The sequence below is a fragment of the Anomaloglossus baeobatrachus genome, chromosome 3, assembly GCF_048569485.1.
Source record: "Anomaloglossus baeobatrachus isolate aAnoBae1 chromosome 3, aAnoBae1.hap1, whole genome shotgun sequence".
Classification (NCBI taxonomy): domain Eukaryota; kingdom Metazoa; phylum Chordata; class Amphibia; order Anura; family Aromobatidae; genus Anomaloglossus; species Anomaloglossus baeobatrachus.
In genome coordinates this window covers 272,645,298-272,665,019 of record NC_134355.1, presented here as the reverse complement: position 1 = coordinate 272,665,019, position 19,722 = coordinate 272,645,298, and the positions used below count along the sequence as shown (strand labels likewise).

The window sequence follows — 19,722 nt, the reverse complement described above, 5'->3', positions numbered from 1 at the left end:
ATATGTATACTCCCCCTAGTCTAGAACGCAAAGTAACATATGTAATGCCATCTCGCATTGACTAACTCATTATGTTCATGAGAGAAGCAAAAAGTCACACAATATTTGCTCTGTGGACCTACAATAAGCAGCTTAGGCATATTAACTTTACATTTTCACTAGCACAAGAAGGTTCCACACCACATTGACACCAAAAGAAACAACCTCGATATATTCAGTCACAATATTAGTAAAGGCACCCTTACCCGGATGTAGGCGCTGGTGATTTTGGTTTCGGTACATTAGGAGAGATCGCTCTCTTTAAAATGGGTATAGGTGCTAATAATACATTCTCCCTATCGGTCTCACGTTTTTCCTTTTTCTCCACCTAATGAGAAATGAAAAAGTTAGCAATTTATTATAGGCTGTTTTTAATCACATGTGAAATACACTTTCTCTTGTATGTCAGGATCAAAAAAAGGACTTTGATTAAAATAAAGGATTTAAAGGGAAGGTGTAATCAGAAAACAATGTTGATTGTTTTTTGTATTAACTGTATTAAAATAAGTTGTCATTGACCATATCACAATCTTTATGAAAAATAAAAATTAGAAATCTTGCAATTTTCATCCTGGCCACGAGGATTTGCCTCTAAAGGCCCCGTCACACTAAGCAACATCGCTAGCAACATCGCTGGTAACGAACAACTTTTGTGACGTTGCTAGCGATGTTGCTGTGTGTGACATCCAGCAACAACCTGGCCCCTGCTGTGAGGTCGTTGGTTGTTGCTGAATGTCCTGGGCCATTTTTTAGTTGTTGCTGTCCTGCTGTGAAGCACAGATCGCTGTGTGTGACAGCGAGACAGCAACAACTAATGTGCAGTGAGCAGGGAGCCAGCTTCTGCTGAGGCTGGTAACTAATGTAAACATCGGGTAACCAAGAAGCCCTGTCCTTGGTTACCCGATATTTACCTTTGATACCAGCCTCCTCCCTCTCACTGCCTGTGCTGCCGGCTCCTGCTCTGTGCACAGATAGCTGCAGCACACATCAGGCAATTAACCCGATGTGTGCTGTAACTAGGAGAGCAAGGAGCCAGCGCTCAGTGTGCGCTGCTCCCTGCTCTGTGCACATTTAGCTGCAGCATACATCGGGTTAATTAACCTGATGTGTGCTGTAACTAGGAGACTGGGGGCTGGTCACTGGTTGCTGGTGAGCTCACCAGCAACTCGTGTAGCCACGCTCCAGCGATCCCTGCCAGGTCAGGTTGCTGGTGGGATCGCTGGAGCGTCGCAGTGTGACAGCTCACCAGCAACCTCCTAGCAACTTACCAGCGATCCCTATCGTTGTTGGGATCGCTGGTAAGTTGCTTAGTGTGACTGGACCTTTAGACTCTTAAGGTCCAGTCACACTAAGCAACTTACCAGCGATCCCAACAACGATAGGGATCGCTGGTAAGTTGCTAGGAGGTTGCTGGTGAGCTGTCACACTGCGACGCTCCAGCGATCCCACCAGCAACCTGACCTGGCAGGGATCGCTGGAGCGTGGCTACACCAGTTGCTGGTGAGCTCACCAGCAACCAGTGACCAGCCCCCAGTCTCCTAGTTACAGCACACATCAGGTTAATTAACCCGATGTGTGCTGCAGCTAAATGTGCACAGAGCAGGGAGCAGCGCACACTGAGCGCTGGCTCCTTGCTCTCCTAGTTACAGCACACATCGGGTTAATTGCCTGATGTGTGCTGCAGCTATCTGTGCACAGAGCAGGAGCCGGCAGCACAGGCAGTGAGAGCGGAGGAGGCTGGTATCAAAGGTAAATATCGGGTAACCAAGGACAGGGCTTCTTGGTTACCCGATGTTTACATTAGTTACCAGCCTCAGCAGAAGCTGGCTCCCTGCTCACTGCACATTAGTTGTTGCTGTCTCGCTGTCACACACAGCGATCTGTGCTTCACAGCAGGACAGCAACAACTAAAAAATGGCCCAGGACATTCAGCAACAACCAACGACCTCACAGCAGGGGCCAGGTTGTTGCTGGATGTCACACACAGCAATATCGCTAGCAACGTCACAAAAGTTGTTCGTTACCAGCGATGTTGCTAGCGATGTTGCTTAGTGTGACGGGGCCTTTACTTCCTGTTGTTTCTGGAAATCTACAAGAATATTAGCTTAAAACAGACCGATAAGGTTGATTTCAGGAAGTATTGGAGCTAGCAATCCGTGCTGGGAGCGCAGTTATACCCGCCACGACTCACTATGAACAGAGCTGTGATAAAAAAAAAAAAAAGGCGCCAGCCTACCCCTAAGACCGAAAGTCCAAGGCTGACAAAAGGAATATAGTTAATTTCCTCTTGGCAGTGAGGTGACCAGGTAGCTTCAGAAAACTGCATTGAACTGCAGATTAACCCCAGGTTACCTTTCATGTAAAAAAAAAACAAGTGTCTTAATGAAATGGCATCATATGGAGAGCTGTGTTATTTTGGTTGCTGTCTATCTAGAGTGCAACAGCCAATGACAAAAACTTTTTGATTGTTGAGCTCTGCATAGGAATCTCGGGTACCAACAAGAGGTGAGGAAGCAGTTCATTGCTAGTTGCTGGCCAACAGAAGGGCACTCACTGTATCCCTGCACTGTTCCAAGAAATAGAGATACAGGGGGCGCATTGGCAAAATTATGCTCATTCATAGAATTTGGCACCCACGTCAAATGCGTCTGTGCTCTAGTTTCCACCTACACCATTGACTTAAAATATGTGTTCTCTTCCTTAATGGTCAGTGTGTAAAATATAAATCTTTTTTTATCTCCTGTGAATTATATAAATCTTATACAGCAGTTCAACACTGCTGATGATTGAAGGACTACAGCAATCATCAGGGGAGCGGATTTCAGGTTGTCCTTACTAGGGATGAGAGAAGCCCAAAGGTAAAGTTTGGGGCTTGTACTGCATACTTGGTGTCCGTGGCTTCAATTAGAACACAAACTGTTAAAAAAAAGTCTGTGTCCAGGTTCAGAGTTCGGGTGGTTTTGGTATGCTAATAAACTTTGTTGAAAGCCTGCAGCGCAGCCAATCAACAAGCTTTTTGGCATGCGGAAGATGCCTACACGTTGCTGTGAACAATAAATATATTAAAAAAATGTGACATGGGGCCCCCTCACGTTTTTGATAACTAGTGCAGGTCAAACAGACAGTAACAGGCTGCAACCCTCAGCTGTCTGCTTTACGTTGGCTGGTTATCAAAAATAGAGGGGATCCAACAACGTATTTTAAAATTATGTATTTAAATAATTTCAAGAAACGGTATGTGGTCCGCTCTATTTTTGATAACCAGCCAAGGTTAGACAGCTGGAGGCTGGTATTATTAGGCTGGGAAGGCCCATTGTTTGGCCCTTCCCAGCCTAAAAAGAGCAGCGAGCAGCTGTCCTAGAAGTGGCACATCCAATTGTGGCGCTTTTCCAGACTCTTCCCAATTACGCTGGGGCGATGGTAATCAGGGTAATGTGTTTGGGGTTGATGCCAGCTGTGCGTTGACAGCCAGAATCAAGCCCAGGGGGTAAAAATGCTGACTGGGACCAGGAGTGACCTATAGAGCCTCGTTCTGAGAATGTTCTCTGAATGAAGCTCCATAGGATTTGATGGACATTGTGGGACATTACACCATTGGATTACGTCGGAACTTCGAGAATTTCTTTTGAATGAATAGATTGGTGCACCAGGGAGTGTGGAGGAGTCTTTATTCAAGTAAACTATTTTTTCTCCCTGTGTGTTTTTTAACTCTATAATTACTGGTTTAATAATGGCAGTGTCTGATGGGTGCACCACTTCTGGCTGCTATTGTTAGGCCGTGAAGGGCCAAATAACCATGTGCCTTCCTAGCCTGATAATACTAGCCCATGCTGTCTGCTTTACCTTGGCTGGTTATCAAAAAGAATGAGGACACCACGCTGTTTGTTTTAATTATTTAAAAAAACTTAAAAAACAAAACAGTGTGGGATCCCTTCTATTTTTGACAACTAGCCAAGGTAAAGCAGACAACTGAGGACTGCTGCCCACAGCTGTCTGCTTTCCATGCTCTGGTTATCAAAAATAGGGGAGACCACATGTCATTTTTTAAAAATGTATTCCCTATCCACATTTGTTTGCAGGGCAATTATACCCATTTTACTTCCTTTTGCAGCTTCATTGTCATTACTGTGACCATTTTACAGCACCAAAGTTCTCCATTGACTTATATGGGTTTCAAGGTCCGGGATCAAGTCTGTGCCCCGAACCAAACTTTTAAAGTGAACCTGTCAGGTGCAATTTGCACTCAGAACCACGAGCAGTTCTGGGTGTATATTGATAGTCCCTACCTAACAGTCCCTGTATCTAATTGCATACATAAAGAGATCTTTGGAAAACATTTCAAAAGATCCTTTATGATATGCTAGTTGCAAGGGCGTTAGTTCCTGTGCTCATTCCACCCTCTTAGCAAGTTAGTAAGCTCACAGCGGCGTGCTAACATGGTAGTCAATGCTAGCGTCATCAGTGGTGACGTGCATACCTGTGTCTGCTGTTCCCACTGATCAGAATTCCCGACACTTCCAGTCATGTGCAGTATGAAGTCAGATGTACGCATCAAGGCTTCAGAGAGGTCTAGTGCGCATGACCGGAAATGCAGGGACTTCGGATCATGCGCACTGCCCGGCGTCTGATACGGAGACAATGGACAGAGGTACGCGTGCCACTGCTTATGACGCTGGGCAGAGGGCATTGAATAGCATGTTAGCACACCACTGTAGGGGTGCTAACATGCTAAGAGGGCGGAATGAGTGCATGAACTAAAGACCTTGCAACTAGTATCTGCGCTCATTAACATATCATAAAGGAGCTTTAGCAATACTTCTACTAAATATCTCTTTATGTTTCCTGCTAGATGCATTGACAGTTAGGCAAGGATTAGTAATATTCCCCCAGAACTGCTCGTGGTTCTGGGTGCATATTGCACCTGACAGGTTCCCTTTAACTAAAGTCCAGCCGAACCCGAGTTTCCACTGGTCCACTCATCCCTAGTCCACACCTCCTTCCTTTCTTTTTACCTTATGTTATTACCCTGTTGTAATAAGGCTGGATGGGCAGAGACTGAATGCACTTGGACTCCTGGGATAGTTCCTTCTTTCGCTCGACTTATAAAATGTTCAGGGTGGACTATACAGCCTTTCTGACATGAATTTTTAAAACAAATGCACCAGCTTCATCACGTATAAGAGATAGTGAGTGTACAATTTGCTTTGTGAAATCTGGTGACAGATCCACTAATTGATATAAAGAAGGTGCTTCACGGTTTGTTAATTTTAATCAGTTTGGTTTTCTGTTTTTGGACTAATCATTAAACTTATTAGGAACATACAAAACAATACTGAAATCTTCCATACATTACTCTGCATCATATAAGAAGTAGAATACTTACACTGCTCAATCCTGCAAAGTGTGTGGTCTTCCGCCTTGCTATTGCTTCTGGTGTGCTGAAAAAATGTTTTGCCTTCTCGAAGCTTTTGCTGATTTGAGTCTTGGAGGGCTGGGGGGTTATGGGGCTGCAAGATGCTGAACGAGGACAAATGGGGATAACTAGGGTGTTTTTTTTTTTTTTTAACGGAGTTGAAGATGTGAATAAGAAAATGCCAGAAGCAGGAAGCAAGAGAAGAAGAAAGAAGAGAAGAAAAGTAGCCCGTTAATACCAGCAAAGCTTACATTTACACCAAAACCATCACTGTTGGCTGCTCAGGGATATTAGACACTTCTACGTGTGGAGAGCTACCATTTAGAAGAAATCCAGAACAATGCAATTTTCCATTATCCCCCTCCTCTAAATATCCGATTCTGGGCAGTATTGGGGATTCTGATATAATTGACAGCGATTAACAGTGATGGTTTTGGAATGACCTAAAGCAGAATCCGTATGATCCGTAGTGTTTTTAGAATTACTTACAAATCAATAGATATAACTTTAAAATATCAGGCAAAAAGAAAAAAAATAATCAATCCTCCAAGGCCATGCAACACAAAACACAGAAACCACAACACAATGATCTGAAAAAATAAAACAGACTATATCTATATCTCTACAAGCAAAGCTTGGGCAAGGAGAAAAAGTTAGGAAAAAGACGACAATACATGAACATAAGGTAAATAAATGCCTCCATCTTATTTATATTGCAATATACTGTATATATTCAAAGGAAATGACACGTGATCATATAGGAAAAATGACAAAAGAGGTAATAATCTCTGTATTATCCCTTAGAACAAATAGATAAAACAAGAGACAGTCACTTGTTCTTTGCTGTGTGTCGGGCTTATTCCCTACTGATTGCGGTCTCTACCAATATGTCACTTATTGAAGTGCCAACTACAGTACACACTATTTAGATTGTACATCTAGTATCTGGCAAAGCTTCTATAATTCTTTTTAAACTGGGACATGTCTCTGAAAAGGTGATGGGAAGGTCAAATGAAAGAGCCTTTCACTAAGGATATAATAGTAGAGTAAATATGGTATGTAGGAACCTAGCGAGCGCACACACACAGTGTCAATATAGGCAAGCTCTCATCTTTCTCTCCTGTCTGCACCCGACACTCGCTACACAGAGAGAGAGGGATGAGAGATGCAATGAATCTGTGTGAGCGCTCACTGGTTCCTGCAGCATCACTGCACATGGCCCGCGAAGAAGCCCAAAGCGAAACGTGCGTTGGGGCCCTGAGGATTGTGCATACCTTTGAGACGTGACAGTATGGGTAAGCTGGATCATGGTTGTACTATGACTGTCTATTACACAAGGTCTATTGCCCTCTAGTGGCTGTTCTCATTGCACATTTTTTGGCCTGGCTTTGATCAATAGTCGGATAGTTTGAATTTTGATGCCATTCAATTATTAGTGATTGGAAAAATGTTCACCTTTATTCACACTGTGAGGTTATATGTGAATTAATGTGATTCACTGGGCCGAAGTTACTATAGTCTACTATTTGCAATATTTGATAACTAGTGTCTTCAATTCTGGTGCAGTACTGTATACGTGGGCTAAGTGCAATATTTCACAGATATCCATCTATATAAGTTCTTGTTGCACTTTTGCCGGCCACTTTTACAACATATGTGCAGTGTACAATCATTTTTTTTTCATTTTTAATTTTGATCCATGCTGCTATATTTATTTTACGGTGTCCCTTGGTTTGCACATCCTTTTTTCTGCACCTGTGTTCTCTCTTCCCATTTTTTCATCATGGTCAATTTTAAAGTACGGTATATATGTGAAATAAAATGTACTTCTATTTTCTCACATTTTGTATTCTGTCTTCATTTCTCTTAGATAGATAGCATCACTGCACATGTGCAGGATTAAAGTCAGAGTGCTTTCAAATCAACACAAGGGAAGGTACACGGCATGATAACTGAGGGGATGTAATGGTGCACTGAGCATTTGGCCACTCAAAGTATGCACTGAAGCTCCCTCATTGTCTTATTTTTTTTCTTAAATCAATAAGTGAAAACTGTTATGATGAGGGTGATTTACTTTTTTAGGGGCCAAGTCTTCTATATGACTTATAAGTAGTTTAAATTGAAAAATATGGAAGACCCCATTAAAGTCCATTGGACCCATGGAAATCTTTATACAGGTATGGACATGGTTCCATTAAAGCAGAAACCATGTCACTAGTGTAAACGAAGATATAGGACATGTATTCTTCTATGTTGCCTAACCCCTGTATCTAATTATGGAATGCATAGACTGTAGGGTATGTAGCAGGTTCTATAGAGGCATAATTGGTATTTGATAGTTGCCCTGGCACTGACTGACAACAGGCTCATGTAGAGATAGGTGTCAGTCAGTGACAGGGACGCGGTTACAGCCACCGCTCACTATACACTGAGCGGTGACTGAACCTGCACTGGCCTGCCCTTTTGACTAGAAGCCGAATTCTGCTGGGAGGAATATAGTTAATTTCCTCCTGGTAGCTAAGTTCTAAGAGTGGGCACCGGGCAGGTTCAAAACACTATGAACCTGCAAATTAACCCCATATCTGCAGGTTAATAGCGTTTTTTTTTTCACGAGATAGGTTCAATTTAATGCAGAGTCTAGAGCCTTTATTACATATGGGAAGGGAATCAATCCCATGCAATAGTGCAGGCATAGGGTCAGCCATTGCAGTAACCAGTAACATGTCTGACAAATTGAATGCTCCATTTCTCACAAACCAGTCCCAATCTAAGGATGCATGCAAGAGCCTAAATTATAGTGAATGCCCAACCACAAACTGGACGCATACTTACAGTTCACCTACAGTCCTGATGTGGGTATATAAATTACCTGCATCTCCTGATAGAGCAGCGGTGCTTTTACTTCTAGCCAGGTAAGAGTGTGTAGGCGTCAGTAGCCGTGACACTACATTGGACTCCCATGGACTAAGTTGTGGCCGTCTCCCTGGTTGTTACAAACACAATATTAGACATATATGGCTCTGAAGGCACATCGAGTGCTACGTGTAACCTATATTCATCAATCTCATTAAAAATTATTAATAGCTGACACTATTTGTGAAACTTAATTTGGGTCACATCTAACATTTCTACATTTCATGATATTAATAACCCCTCCGGGTAATCTAGCCTAGCAAAACCGTGACCTCACAAGGCCTAACATACTCTACGGTATAAATCGTTTCTCTAACTTACTACCTTATATCTAACTGATAGCACAAAGCCATTGATGTTCAAGGGGTTTTCAGTTTTTTTCTAAAACCTGTCCCCTGGATGCAGGTTTTGTTTTTTGTATTTTAACAACAACTGTGCTTTACTGACCCTCCCTGTGTCCAACATTGAGCCTCATGCCCTGCTCCTGGTGTCTGTTACTGATATCTTGTTGACAATGCTGCAGCCAATCAGTGAATTCAGCGGCTCTGCCTGACAAATGCGTAAACTGCTCAAAGCCACTGAGCTCACCGACTGGCTGCAGCATTGTCAACATGACACCAGTGCTGCAGACAAATATAGACATTGCACCGGGAGAAACTGTGCTCTGGACCCGGTGGAAGTTAAATAAAGTAGGTTTTTTTTTTTTTTTGTTAAAACAAACTGCGCCAGGGAACAGGAGTGTTCTGAAATTATAAAACTCCTTCAAACTGTAGCTCAACACCATCTAAACATGCGCGTTGCTTCGTGCTATTGCTCAATAGGACAAATGCTTGTGGGTGTCTGAGACGGTATTAACATCTCAACTAGTTCAGGAGTCCCTAAAGGCCGCTTTACACGCTGTGATCTCGCTAGCATGCGTACCCGCCTCCATCGTTTGTGCGTCACAGGTAAATCGCTGCCAGTGGCGCACAAAACCGCACATACCTGCCACACTACTTACCTGCCTAGCGACGTCGCTGTGACCGGTGAACCGCCTCCTTTCTAAGGGGGCGGCTCATTCGGTGTCACAGCGACGTCACTAAGCGGCCGCCCAATAGCAAAGGAGGGGCGGAGATGAGCGGGACGTAACATCCCGCCCACCTCCTTCCTTCCGCATTGCCGGCAGCCGCAGGTAAGGTGAGGTTCCTCGTTCCTGCGGTGTCACATATAGCGATGTGTGCTGCAGCAGGAACGACGAACAACATCGTACCTGCAGCAGCAATGATAATTGGGAATGGACCCCCATGTCACCGATTAGCAATTTTGAACGTTTTTGCGACTATTCAAAATCGCTCATAGGTGTCACACGCAACGACATCGGTAACGCGGCCGGATGTGCGTCAAAAATTCCGTGACCCCAACGATATCGCTTTAGCAATGTCGTAGCGTGTAAAGCGGCCTTTAGTCTGCAAGTATTAATATGGGGAATATATTGATCATGTAAAAATTTGTCAAAAGAATTAATTTTCTCTATTCAATGTGTACATTCTTTGGAAGAGCCACCAAAGTGCTATATTGGTCTGAGCAAGAGGCGAGACTAAAACCTACCAAACATATTAGATAAAAGATGCCCAAATTCATTGATTTTAGCAGAAACAGACAACCATCTAACAGATGACATCAGAGGAGGTATGAAACGTTAACACCTGTTCATTTTGTTTTCTGGGGAGATAAGCCATTAGACAGAGATGTCACAGCAATTTCCACCACTCTGATCATTAAAAATACATGAACGCTGAGCCGATTGGTCCAACTGCAGGAAAACCGGTCATGTGGTGCCTTTCCGCTCAGAATCTGCTGGTAGCACTCTCAATCTACCTTCTGAAATCAGTCATACCGGATTCTGAACTTCCCCGATAGTCGTCTGATTGGGAAGAGTCGGAGGCCATACAACGCATTTCACTGTCAGCCGTACCTGTCAATATTGGCAGGTTTGTCTGTCAATAATTTAATGTGTATGAGGGTTTTAAAGCTGGCTATTCATTTGAGATAATTGACAGTTAAGCATTCATTCAGCAGATAGCCATCTTTCCTGACTGCGCCATACACATAACCATTCGGCTTGGTTGAGCATTCACGTATTTTCAACAGCGAGGGAAGAGGAAACGGCTACAGCTGTTTATCTCCATTGAAAGCAAAAAGATCAGCCATTGAAACTCCGGCAGCCCAATCCTCCTCTCCTCGATCATCTGCCAGGGGAGTGTTGGGAGGCTTCATTTATGTCGGAAGACGCCTGCTGCTATTAAAATTAGTGGGTTCAGCTGACTTTGATCTAATCTGCATGAGGGCCTTTGTGACTGGACTCTGATTAATCAGAAAGAGTATATAAATGGGATATGCCATCATTTATTAGATAGAGAATAACCTTTGAACATCAATGATGGTCCTTTATTGAGGAACCATGCACAACGGTTGGAGTGTGTAAACATTTAGATACCCTAAACTTATAGAACCATTACAAAAAAAGTATGCAGGGTTACTTAGAAAAAAAACAGTTAGTTCTGCAGCTAAAAAATGGTTCCATACATAAAAATGGGTTACTTCTATCACATGTACAGGGGTTTCCATATGCCCCATTTAAATTAATAGGAGAGTTGCAGAAATGTGGGTAAAAAATATACCAAATAAACTACCTGGCCATATATTAGATTGGTTAAAACCCTATTAGAGGTGTAATATATACAATATTAAATTTTATCTAAAATCCCTTATAGTCCACTTTTATACTGTGTGTTCCTGTCCCCACTGAGTGGTCTAGTCGGGACTTCCGTTCAAACCCTCCCTAAAACGGATTTCAGGCGTATACACCGACGGGGCCACTGACTATAATGGAGTCTCTGTGTGCTCTGTCGTGCACCATTTTCGAGAGAATAATCTTAATGAAAGCGGACACCAGAAGTAGGAGACTGCGTCTGGGTGTCCGCTCCCATTTTACAGAGGGTTTGGACTGAAGCCCCGATGGAACCACTGAATGGGGAGAGGAACGCAGTGTGAAAGCGGCCTTACACTGACAAACTAGAAAGAAAAGTAGTAATATTTAATGTACTGTAAATCCTACCGCAAGCCAGCACGAGGGAACTGATATAGAAAGAGGCAGACATTGCGCTTGGAAATATGTATGGTAGAACCCATAGATATTAGGATTATAAGCAAACTGCCATTTACACCATGCATGTCAAATTCACAAATATGAAGTACACTAATGACAATTTGCGTCACAAATGGTAACAAAAAATGATGTTTTGTTGGTGAATGAAAGGATAGGCACAATGATTATGACGATTCACATCACACAACAGTAATCTATCCACAGAAGATATAGGACAGAACACATGTATTTTGTGTGTACACTACACTGTGGCACTATAGTAAGCCTTAGAGGTTAGGGACATTATTGCAAAAGGCGTATCATTGGTCCTAACGGAAAATGGGAACCACTTGGTATCTCATACTTGGTGCCATCTTTTTTGATGGGGCACTGTCATTAAGCCAACTGTTTTCAGAGTTACTTAGGCACCTTATGGTATAGTAGTGCTTTATGAACAACGTATCATTATTATTTGGGCATTGGGAGGTAGATCATTATAAGGGGTATCAATAGACCATATACACAGCAGAGGACACCATCAAACGGGCCCTGAGTGTTATGTAGATGCAGAATTCACATTTATTTTTCCCCAGAGTTTACTTAGAAGAACACACATAAATAGGTCTGGATATCTATTTTCTGTAGCACTGTACCTCTGTCTGGAGTATTAAGTAATGTTGCAGATGATGTGGAGAGTCGCTTGTTAATAACTGGATCAACATGTTTCGATAGATTCATTGTTGACACTGACCTCCTGTCTGGATCTAAAACAAATGGAGATATTGCTAATTGGCTGCACACCAGTATAATGTATTAGTGCCAGTACACGGGCAGACGACCCAATGACTTGGTTGCCATCTTTCTTCATCTATGATGCAGGATTTCAAACACACCAGGATCTGCCAGGAGAACTAGAAGACACAAGCACTCCTCCTCTAACACGCCATTGAAACATGGAGAAACTACTCACTGCACTCATACAGGGTAGATAATATGATGTCTACATAGTGCTATGACTGCTAAGGTGCTGTGTATCAAGTGTCACAAGACTCAGAGTCATTACATCTAAATATATATGAGTAAATATGGCCTATGAACTGCCTGCCATATCATTAAGCCTGTCAGTTGGCGTGATGCTGTAATCGCCATATGCAAATATATATGAAAACTAAAGCAAAACTAAAAAGAAATGAGTTGGAACACATTAGTTTAAAGGGGTTTTCCCAACAACAAAGGGGATTTTAATCAATAGTTCTTGGAATAATAAAAAGTTCCACAATTGGATGTGTTTAAAGAAGGGAATTTTGTTACTTACCGTAAATTCCTTTTCTTCTAGCTCTTATTGGGAGACCCAGACGATTGGGGTATAGCTACTGCCCTCTGGAGGCCACACAAAGCACTACATCAAAAGTGCAAGGCCCCTCCCCCTCTGGCTATACCCCCCCCGTGATATCACGGGTTCTCCAGTTTTAGTGCCAAAGCAAGAAGGAGGAAGCCAATAACTGGTTTAAACAAATTAACTCCGAATAACATCGGAGAACTGAAAAACCGTTCAACATGAACAACATGTGTACCCGCAAACAACAAAAAAACATCCCGAAGGACAACAGGGCGGGTGCTGGGTCTCCCAATAAGAGCTAGAAGAAAAGGAATTTACGGTAAGTAACAAAATTCCCTTCTTCTTCAGCGCTCTATTGGGAGACCCAGACGATTGGGACGTCCAAAAGCTGTCCCTGGGTGGGTAAAGAAATACCTCATGTTAGAGCTGCAAAACAGCCCTCCCCTACGGGGGTGTCACTGCCGCCTGCAGGACTCTTCTACCTAAGCTGGCATCCGCCGAAGCATAGGTATGCACCTGATAATGCTTGGTGAAAGTGTGCAGACTGGACCAGGTAGCTGCCTGGCACACCTGTTGAGCCGAAGCCTGGTGACGTAATGCCCAGGACGCACCCACGGCTCTGGTTGAGTGGGCTTTTAGCCCTGAAGGAACCGGAAGCCCCGCAGAACGGTAGGCCTCTAGAATTGGTTCTTTGATCCATCGAGCCAGGGTGGCTTTAGAAGCCTGCAACCCCTTGCGCGGACCAGCGACAAGGACAAAAAGTGCATCGGCACGGCGCATGGGCGCCGTGCGGGAAATGTAGATTCTGAGTGCTCTCACCAAATCTAGCAAACGTAAGTCCTTTTCATACCGGTGAACCGGATGAGGACAAAAAGAAGGCAAGGATATATCCTGATTAAGATGAAAAGAGGATACGACCTTAGGGAGAAACTCCGGAATAGGGCGCAGCACTACCTTGTCCTGGTGGAACACCAGGAAGGGAGCCTTGGATGACAGAGCTGCCAGCTCAGACACTCGCCGAAGCGATGTGATCGCAACAAGAAACGCCACTTTCTGTGACAGCCGAGAAAAAGAAACTTCCTTCAGAGGCTCGAAGGGCGGCTTCTGGAGAGCAACTAGTACCCTGTTCAGATCCCATGGATCTAACGGCCGCTTGTACGGGGGCACAATATGACAGACCCCCTGCAGGAACGTGCGCACCTTAGAAAGACGTGCTAGACGCTTCTGAAAAAACACGGATAGTGCCGAAACTTGCCCTTTAAGGGAGCTGAGCGACAAGCCCTTTTCTAACCCCGATTGCAGGAAGGAAAGAAACTTGGGCAATGCAAATGGCCAGGGAGACACTCCCTGCGCAGAGCACCAGGATAAGAAAATCTTCCACGTTCTGTGGTAGATCTTAGCCGAATTCGACTTTCTAGCTTGTCTCATTGTGGCAACGACTCCTTGAGATAATCCTGCAGATGCTAGGATCCAGGACTCAATGGCCACACAGTCAGGTTCAGGGCCGCAGAATTCTGATGGAAAAACGGCCCTTGGGACAGTAAGTCTGGTCGGTCTGGCAGTGACCACGGTCGACCGATCGTGAGATGCCACAGATCCGGATACCACGACCTCCTCGGCCAGTCTGGAGCGACGAGTATGATGCGGCTGCACTCGGATCTGATCTTGCGTAGCACTCTGGGCAAGAGCGCCAGAGGCGGAAACACGTATGGGAGCTGAAACTGCGACCAATCTTGAACCAAGGCGTCTGCCGCCAGAGCTCTTTGATCGCGCGACCTCGCCATGAATGCCGGGACCTTGTTGTTGTGCCGGGATGCCATTAGGTCGACGTCCGGCACTCCCCAGCGGCGACAGATTTCCTGAAACACGTCCGGGTGAAGGGACCATTCCCCTGCGTCCATGCCCTGGCGACTGAGGAAGTCTGCTTCCCAGTTTTCTACGCCTGGGATGTGAACCGCGGATATGGTGGATGCTCTGTCCTCCACCCACGTTAGAATGCGCCGGACTTCTTGGAAGGCTTGCCGACTGCGCGTCCCTCCTTGGTGGTTGATGTATGCCACCGCTGTGGAGTTGTCCGATTGGATTCGGATCTGCTTTCCTTCCAGCCACTGTTGGAAGGCCAGTAGAGCAAGATACACTGCCCTGATCTCCAGAACATTGATCTGAAGGGTGGATTCCTGCGGAGTCCACGTCCCCTGAGCCCTGTGGTGGAGAAATACTGCTCCCCACCCTGACAGACTCGCATCTGTCGTGACTACTGCCCAGGCTGGGGGCAGGAAGGATCTTCCCTGAGACAATGAGGTGGGAAGGAGCCACCATTGTAGGGAGTCCTTGGCCGTCTGGGAAAGCGAGACTTTCCTGTCCAGGGACGTTGACTTCCCGTCCCATTGGCGGAGAATGTCCCATTGAAGTGGGCGCAGATGAAACTGCGCAAAGGGAACTGCTTCCATGGCTGCCACCATCTTCCCTAGGAAATGCATGAGGCGCCGCAAGGGATGCAACTGGCCCTGCAGTAGAGATTGCACCCCTGTCTGTAGTGACCGCTGCTTGTTCAGCGGAAGCTTCACTATCGCTGCTAGAGTATGAAACTCCATGCCAAGATACGTTAGTGATTGAGTCGGTGATAGGATCGACTTTGGAAAGTTGATGATCCATCCGAAAGACTGTAGGGTCTCCAGCGTAGCATTCAGGCTGTGCTGACATGCCTCTTGAGAGGGAGCTTTGACCAATAAATCGTCTAGGTAAGGGATCACCGAGTGTCCCTGAGAGTGCAAGACTGCTACCACCGCCGCCATGACCTTGGTGAAGACCCGTGGGGCTGTCGCCAGACCAAATGGCAGAGCTACGAACTGAAAATGGTCGTCTCCTATCACAAAACGTAGAAAACGTTGATGTTCTGTAGCAATTGGCACGTGGAGATAAGCATCTTTGATGTCTATTGAGGCAAGGAAGTCTCCTCTGGACATTGAGGCAATGACAGAACGCAGGGTTTCCATCCGGAACTTCCTGGCGTGCACATGTTTGTTGAGCCGTTTTAGGTCCAGAACAGGACGGAATGAGCCGTCCTTTTTTGGAACCACAAAGAGATTGGAGTAAAACCCTTGCCCTTGTTCCTGAGGAGGGACTGGGATCACCACTCCTTCCGCTCTCAGGGAGTCCACCGCCTGCAGCAGAGCATCTGCTCGGTCTGGATGTGGGGAGGTTCTGAAGAACCGAGCTGGAGGACGAGAATTGAACTCGATTCTGTACCCGCGAGACAAAATGTCCGTCACCCACCGGTCTTTGACCTGTGACATCCAAATGCCGGAAAAGCGGGAGAGCCTGCCCCCGACCGGCGATGCGGAGGGAGGGGGCTGGAAGTCATGAGGTAGCCGCTTTGGAAGCGGTACCTCCATTTGCTTTCTTGGGGCGCGTGTGAGCCCGCCACGAATCTGAGTTTCTTTGCGTCCTCTGAGTCCCTTTGGACGAGGTAAATGGTGTCTTGCCCGAACCTCGAAAGGACTGAAACCTCTGCTGCCACTTTTTTTGCTGAGGTTTGGTTGTTCTGGGTTGTGGTAAAGAGGAGTCTTTACCCTTGGACTGCTTAATGATATCAGCCAATGGCTCGCCAAACAGTCTATCTCTAGATAAAGGCAAACTGGTTAAACATTTTTTGGAACCAGCATCTGCTTTCCAGTCCTTTAACCACAAGGCTCTGCGCAAAACTACCGAATTGGCGGACGCCATTGAGGTGCGACTGGTAGATTCTAGGACCGCATTGATAGCGTAAGACGCAAACGCTGACATCTGCGTGGTAAGGTGGGCCACTTGCGGCACTGCTGGATGTATGATAGCATCCACTTTTGCTAAGCCAGCTGAAATAGCCTGGAGTGCCCATACGGCTGCGAATGCCGGAGCAAACGACGCGCCGATAGCTTCATAGACAGATTTTAACCAAAGGTCCATCTGTCTGTCATTGGCATCTTTAAGTGAAGCGCCATCCTCCACTGCAACTATGGACCTAGCTGCGAGTTTGGAAATCGGGGGGTCTACCTTTGGACACTGGGTCCAGCGCTTGACCACCTCAGGGGGGAAAGGGAAACGCGTATCTTTAGATCGTTTAGAGAAACGCCTTTCTGGGTGAGCGTCGTGCTTCTGGATTGACTCTCTGAAGTCAGAGTGATCCAAGAAAGCACTCAATTTACGCTTGGGATAAAGGAAACGAAACTTCTCCTGCTCCGCAGCCGCCTCTTCTGCTGAAGGGGCTGGGGGAGAAATATCCAACAGCCTATTGATGGCTGAGATAAGGTCGTTTACCATGGCATCCCCATCAGGAGTATCCAGGTTGAGAGGGGTTCCAGGAATGGATTCCTGATCACTCTCATCAGACGCATCACAGGGCGACTGATTGCGCTGAGACCCTGAGCAGTGTGATGACGTCGAGGGTCTTTCCCAGCGAGCTCGCTTAGGGTGGCTGGGGCTATCATCTGAGTCATAATCCTCGGCCTGTGAAGCCGGGGACCCCCCTGTGGGCTGGATTAATTCCAAGTGAGGGGGACCTGAGGACAGAGGCCTCGCCGTGCCCAAAGACTGAGCCCCATGCATAGATTGCAAGGTTTCAAGGATTTTTGCCATAGACACAGACATATTATCCGCAAAAACTGCAAAGTCTGTCCCTGTCACCGGGGCAGAACTTACAAGCGTCTCAGCCTGGGTCACTACCTCTCCTGACTCCGGCTGGCGAAGCAGCACCGGGTCGGAGCATTGCACACAATGGGGGTCATCGGAGCCTGCTGGTAGATTAGCCCCACATGCAGCACACGCAGTATACACAGCCCTAGCCTTGGCAGCCTTGCGTTTTGAGGATGGCATGTTGTTGCTTCCACAGAGTGATCTGGGAGATGCAGCCAGAACCGACCTCACAGTGCAAGAAATACAATATCTCTATATTCTACACAGTACACCGATACACCGTGAGTCACTAGAGGGACCAGCACAGAAAAATCGCTTACCGCCCGCTTAAAAAGCGGGTGTGTGGTCGCCAGATAGCCCCTAGTCCAGGTCTCCCAGAGCCTTGCGTCCTTCCTCCAGCCAGACTGCATGTAATGGCTGCCGGCGTCTGAGAGAGAAGGGGGGCGGGCCCTGGGCGTTCCTGGCTAAGAGCGGGAAGCCTGCTTCCCTCTGTGCCTAGAGTGAGGGCTGGAGCATGTAAATCAGGCTCCAGCCCTCGTCGCTGCTAGCGAACAGCGTCTCTCCCCTACCCTGAATGACAGGGTGGGGGCGGGAACGAATCGGAGCTGCCGGCGTCCTAGGCCCAAAAAGCCGGGGACTCAATTTATAACCGCCGCCGCCGTAAAAGCGCGGACGGCGGTGCACCACAAGTCACAGCAGCGCCGCCCGGTCCAGAGGGGGTCGGCGCTGCGTTCCCATACACAAAAAATCCCCCAGTAATCTGTAGGGACACTAACTCCAACCTTGCGGTCCCCGGCGCACTACAACACCCAGCCAGCCCGGAGTGTGTCTGTGCCTGCCGGGGACACAGAGTACCTGTATGATGCAGGGCCTGTCCCTGATCGTACTCCTGCTCCGTCTCCATCAGGTTCTAATGGGTCTGTGGATGGAGCCCGGCGTCAGAGCTGAGAGGCCGGCAGGATCCCACTTCCACAGAGCCCTACCAGGGGATGTGGAAGGAAAACAGCATGTCAGGCTCCAGCCCTGTACCAGCAATAGGTACCTCAACCTTACAACACCATCCAGGGGTGAGAAGGGAGCATGCTGGGGACACTATATGTGTCCTCTTTTCTTCCATCCGAAATAGTCAGCAGCTACTGCTGACTAAAATCTGTGGAGCTATGCATGGAATGTCTGACCTCCTTCGCACACAAAGCTAAAACTGGAGAACCCGTGATATCACGGGGGGGGTATAGCCAGAGGGGGAGGGGCCTTGCACTTTTGATGTAGTGCTTTGTGTGGCCTCCAGAGGGCAGTAGCTATACCCCAATCGTCTGGGTCTCCCAATAGAGCGCTGAAGAAAAAAATGTTCCTGTGCTGAGATAATCTTATATATGTGTCCCATGCTATGTACTGTGTAACGGCCGTGTCTGACCGCACAGGGACATGGTCTGATCATACCACAGCTCCTGGGTCAGGGAGGGAGTAAAAGCTTGTACAGACATTACAGCGCAGGATAGCGAGTCATTTCTTCTTTGAAATACAACATATTTTAAAAACAGGCAAGGAACTCTTTTACCTCACAAAAAGAATCAGCTATAATCCTGTGATGTAATGTCTGTATACTTTCCTTGTCCTCCGCTGCTCAGGAGATGTGGTGTGATCAGACCATGTCACTGTACAGTCAGACACGGCCATTACACAGTAGATAGCAGGGGCACATTTAGAAGATTATCTCAGCACAGGAACATTTATTTTAAAAACAACCAATTGTAGGATTTATTATTATTTCAATATCCATTGATTAAAATTAACTTTGTTTGTGGGAAAACCCGTTTAAATGCAATGTTTAGGTGCACATTAACACTGTAGCTATTAACAAACATAACATAGGATAAGACCAAAATGAGCAAATGTTTTGCCTTTGCTATAGTTTTTGTTCATATAGGGATGTGGCTCCTACCAATTTTTGGACTTTAGTCTATATATCTTTACATGAGAAGGTGTTTAATCTGTAAGGACTGGGTTCTGTGCGGTCTATTGAGGTCTCCTGGCATATAGAGAGGTGAACTAAAAAAGTTAGGGTCCATCCTGATTGGATAGAACTTGTGTCGTTGGGATGGCTTTTATGCTTTTTTGATCAAAAATAGTGTACACTAATTAGTCTAGGTCATTAACATGTACAATTACTATTCAATTACTATAGGGTATTTGCTCATATTGTTTTGACCCTAGATTGTG

At 46.0% G+C, this 19,722-nt stretch overlaps 1 protein-coding gene across 6 annotated transcripts in view; it reads right to left on the bottom strand.

The window, feature by feature from the left end:
• Positions 1 to 19,722, bottom strand: part of MAP7 (microtubule associated protein 7) — a 218,158-nt gene that overhangs the window by 40,587 nt on the left and 157,849 nt on the right. For 3 of the 6 annotated variants that reach the window (XM_075339843.1, XM_075339840.1, XM_075339841.1), the window contains exons 6-9: positions 12,146 to 12,256; positions 8,322 to 8,435; positions 5,423 to 5,580; positions 246 to 367 (exon numbers count right to left, since the gene is read on the bottom strand). In XM_075339843.1, the coding sequence (XP_075195958.1) occupies positions 246 to 367; positions 5,423 to 5,580; positions 8,322 to 8,435; positions 12,146 to 12,256 (505 nt within the window). The remainder of the gene's footprint in view (positions 1 to 245; positions 368 to 5,422; positions 5,581 to 8,321; positions 8,436 to 12,145; positions 12,257 to 19,722) is intronic. The other 3 variants (XM_075339842.1, XM_075339845.1, XM_075339846.1) reach the window with 3 other exon arrangements.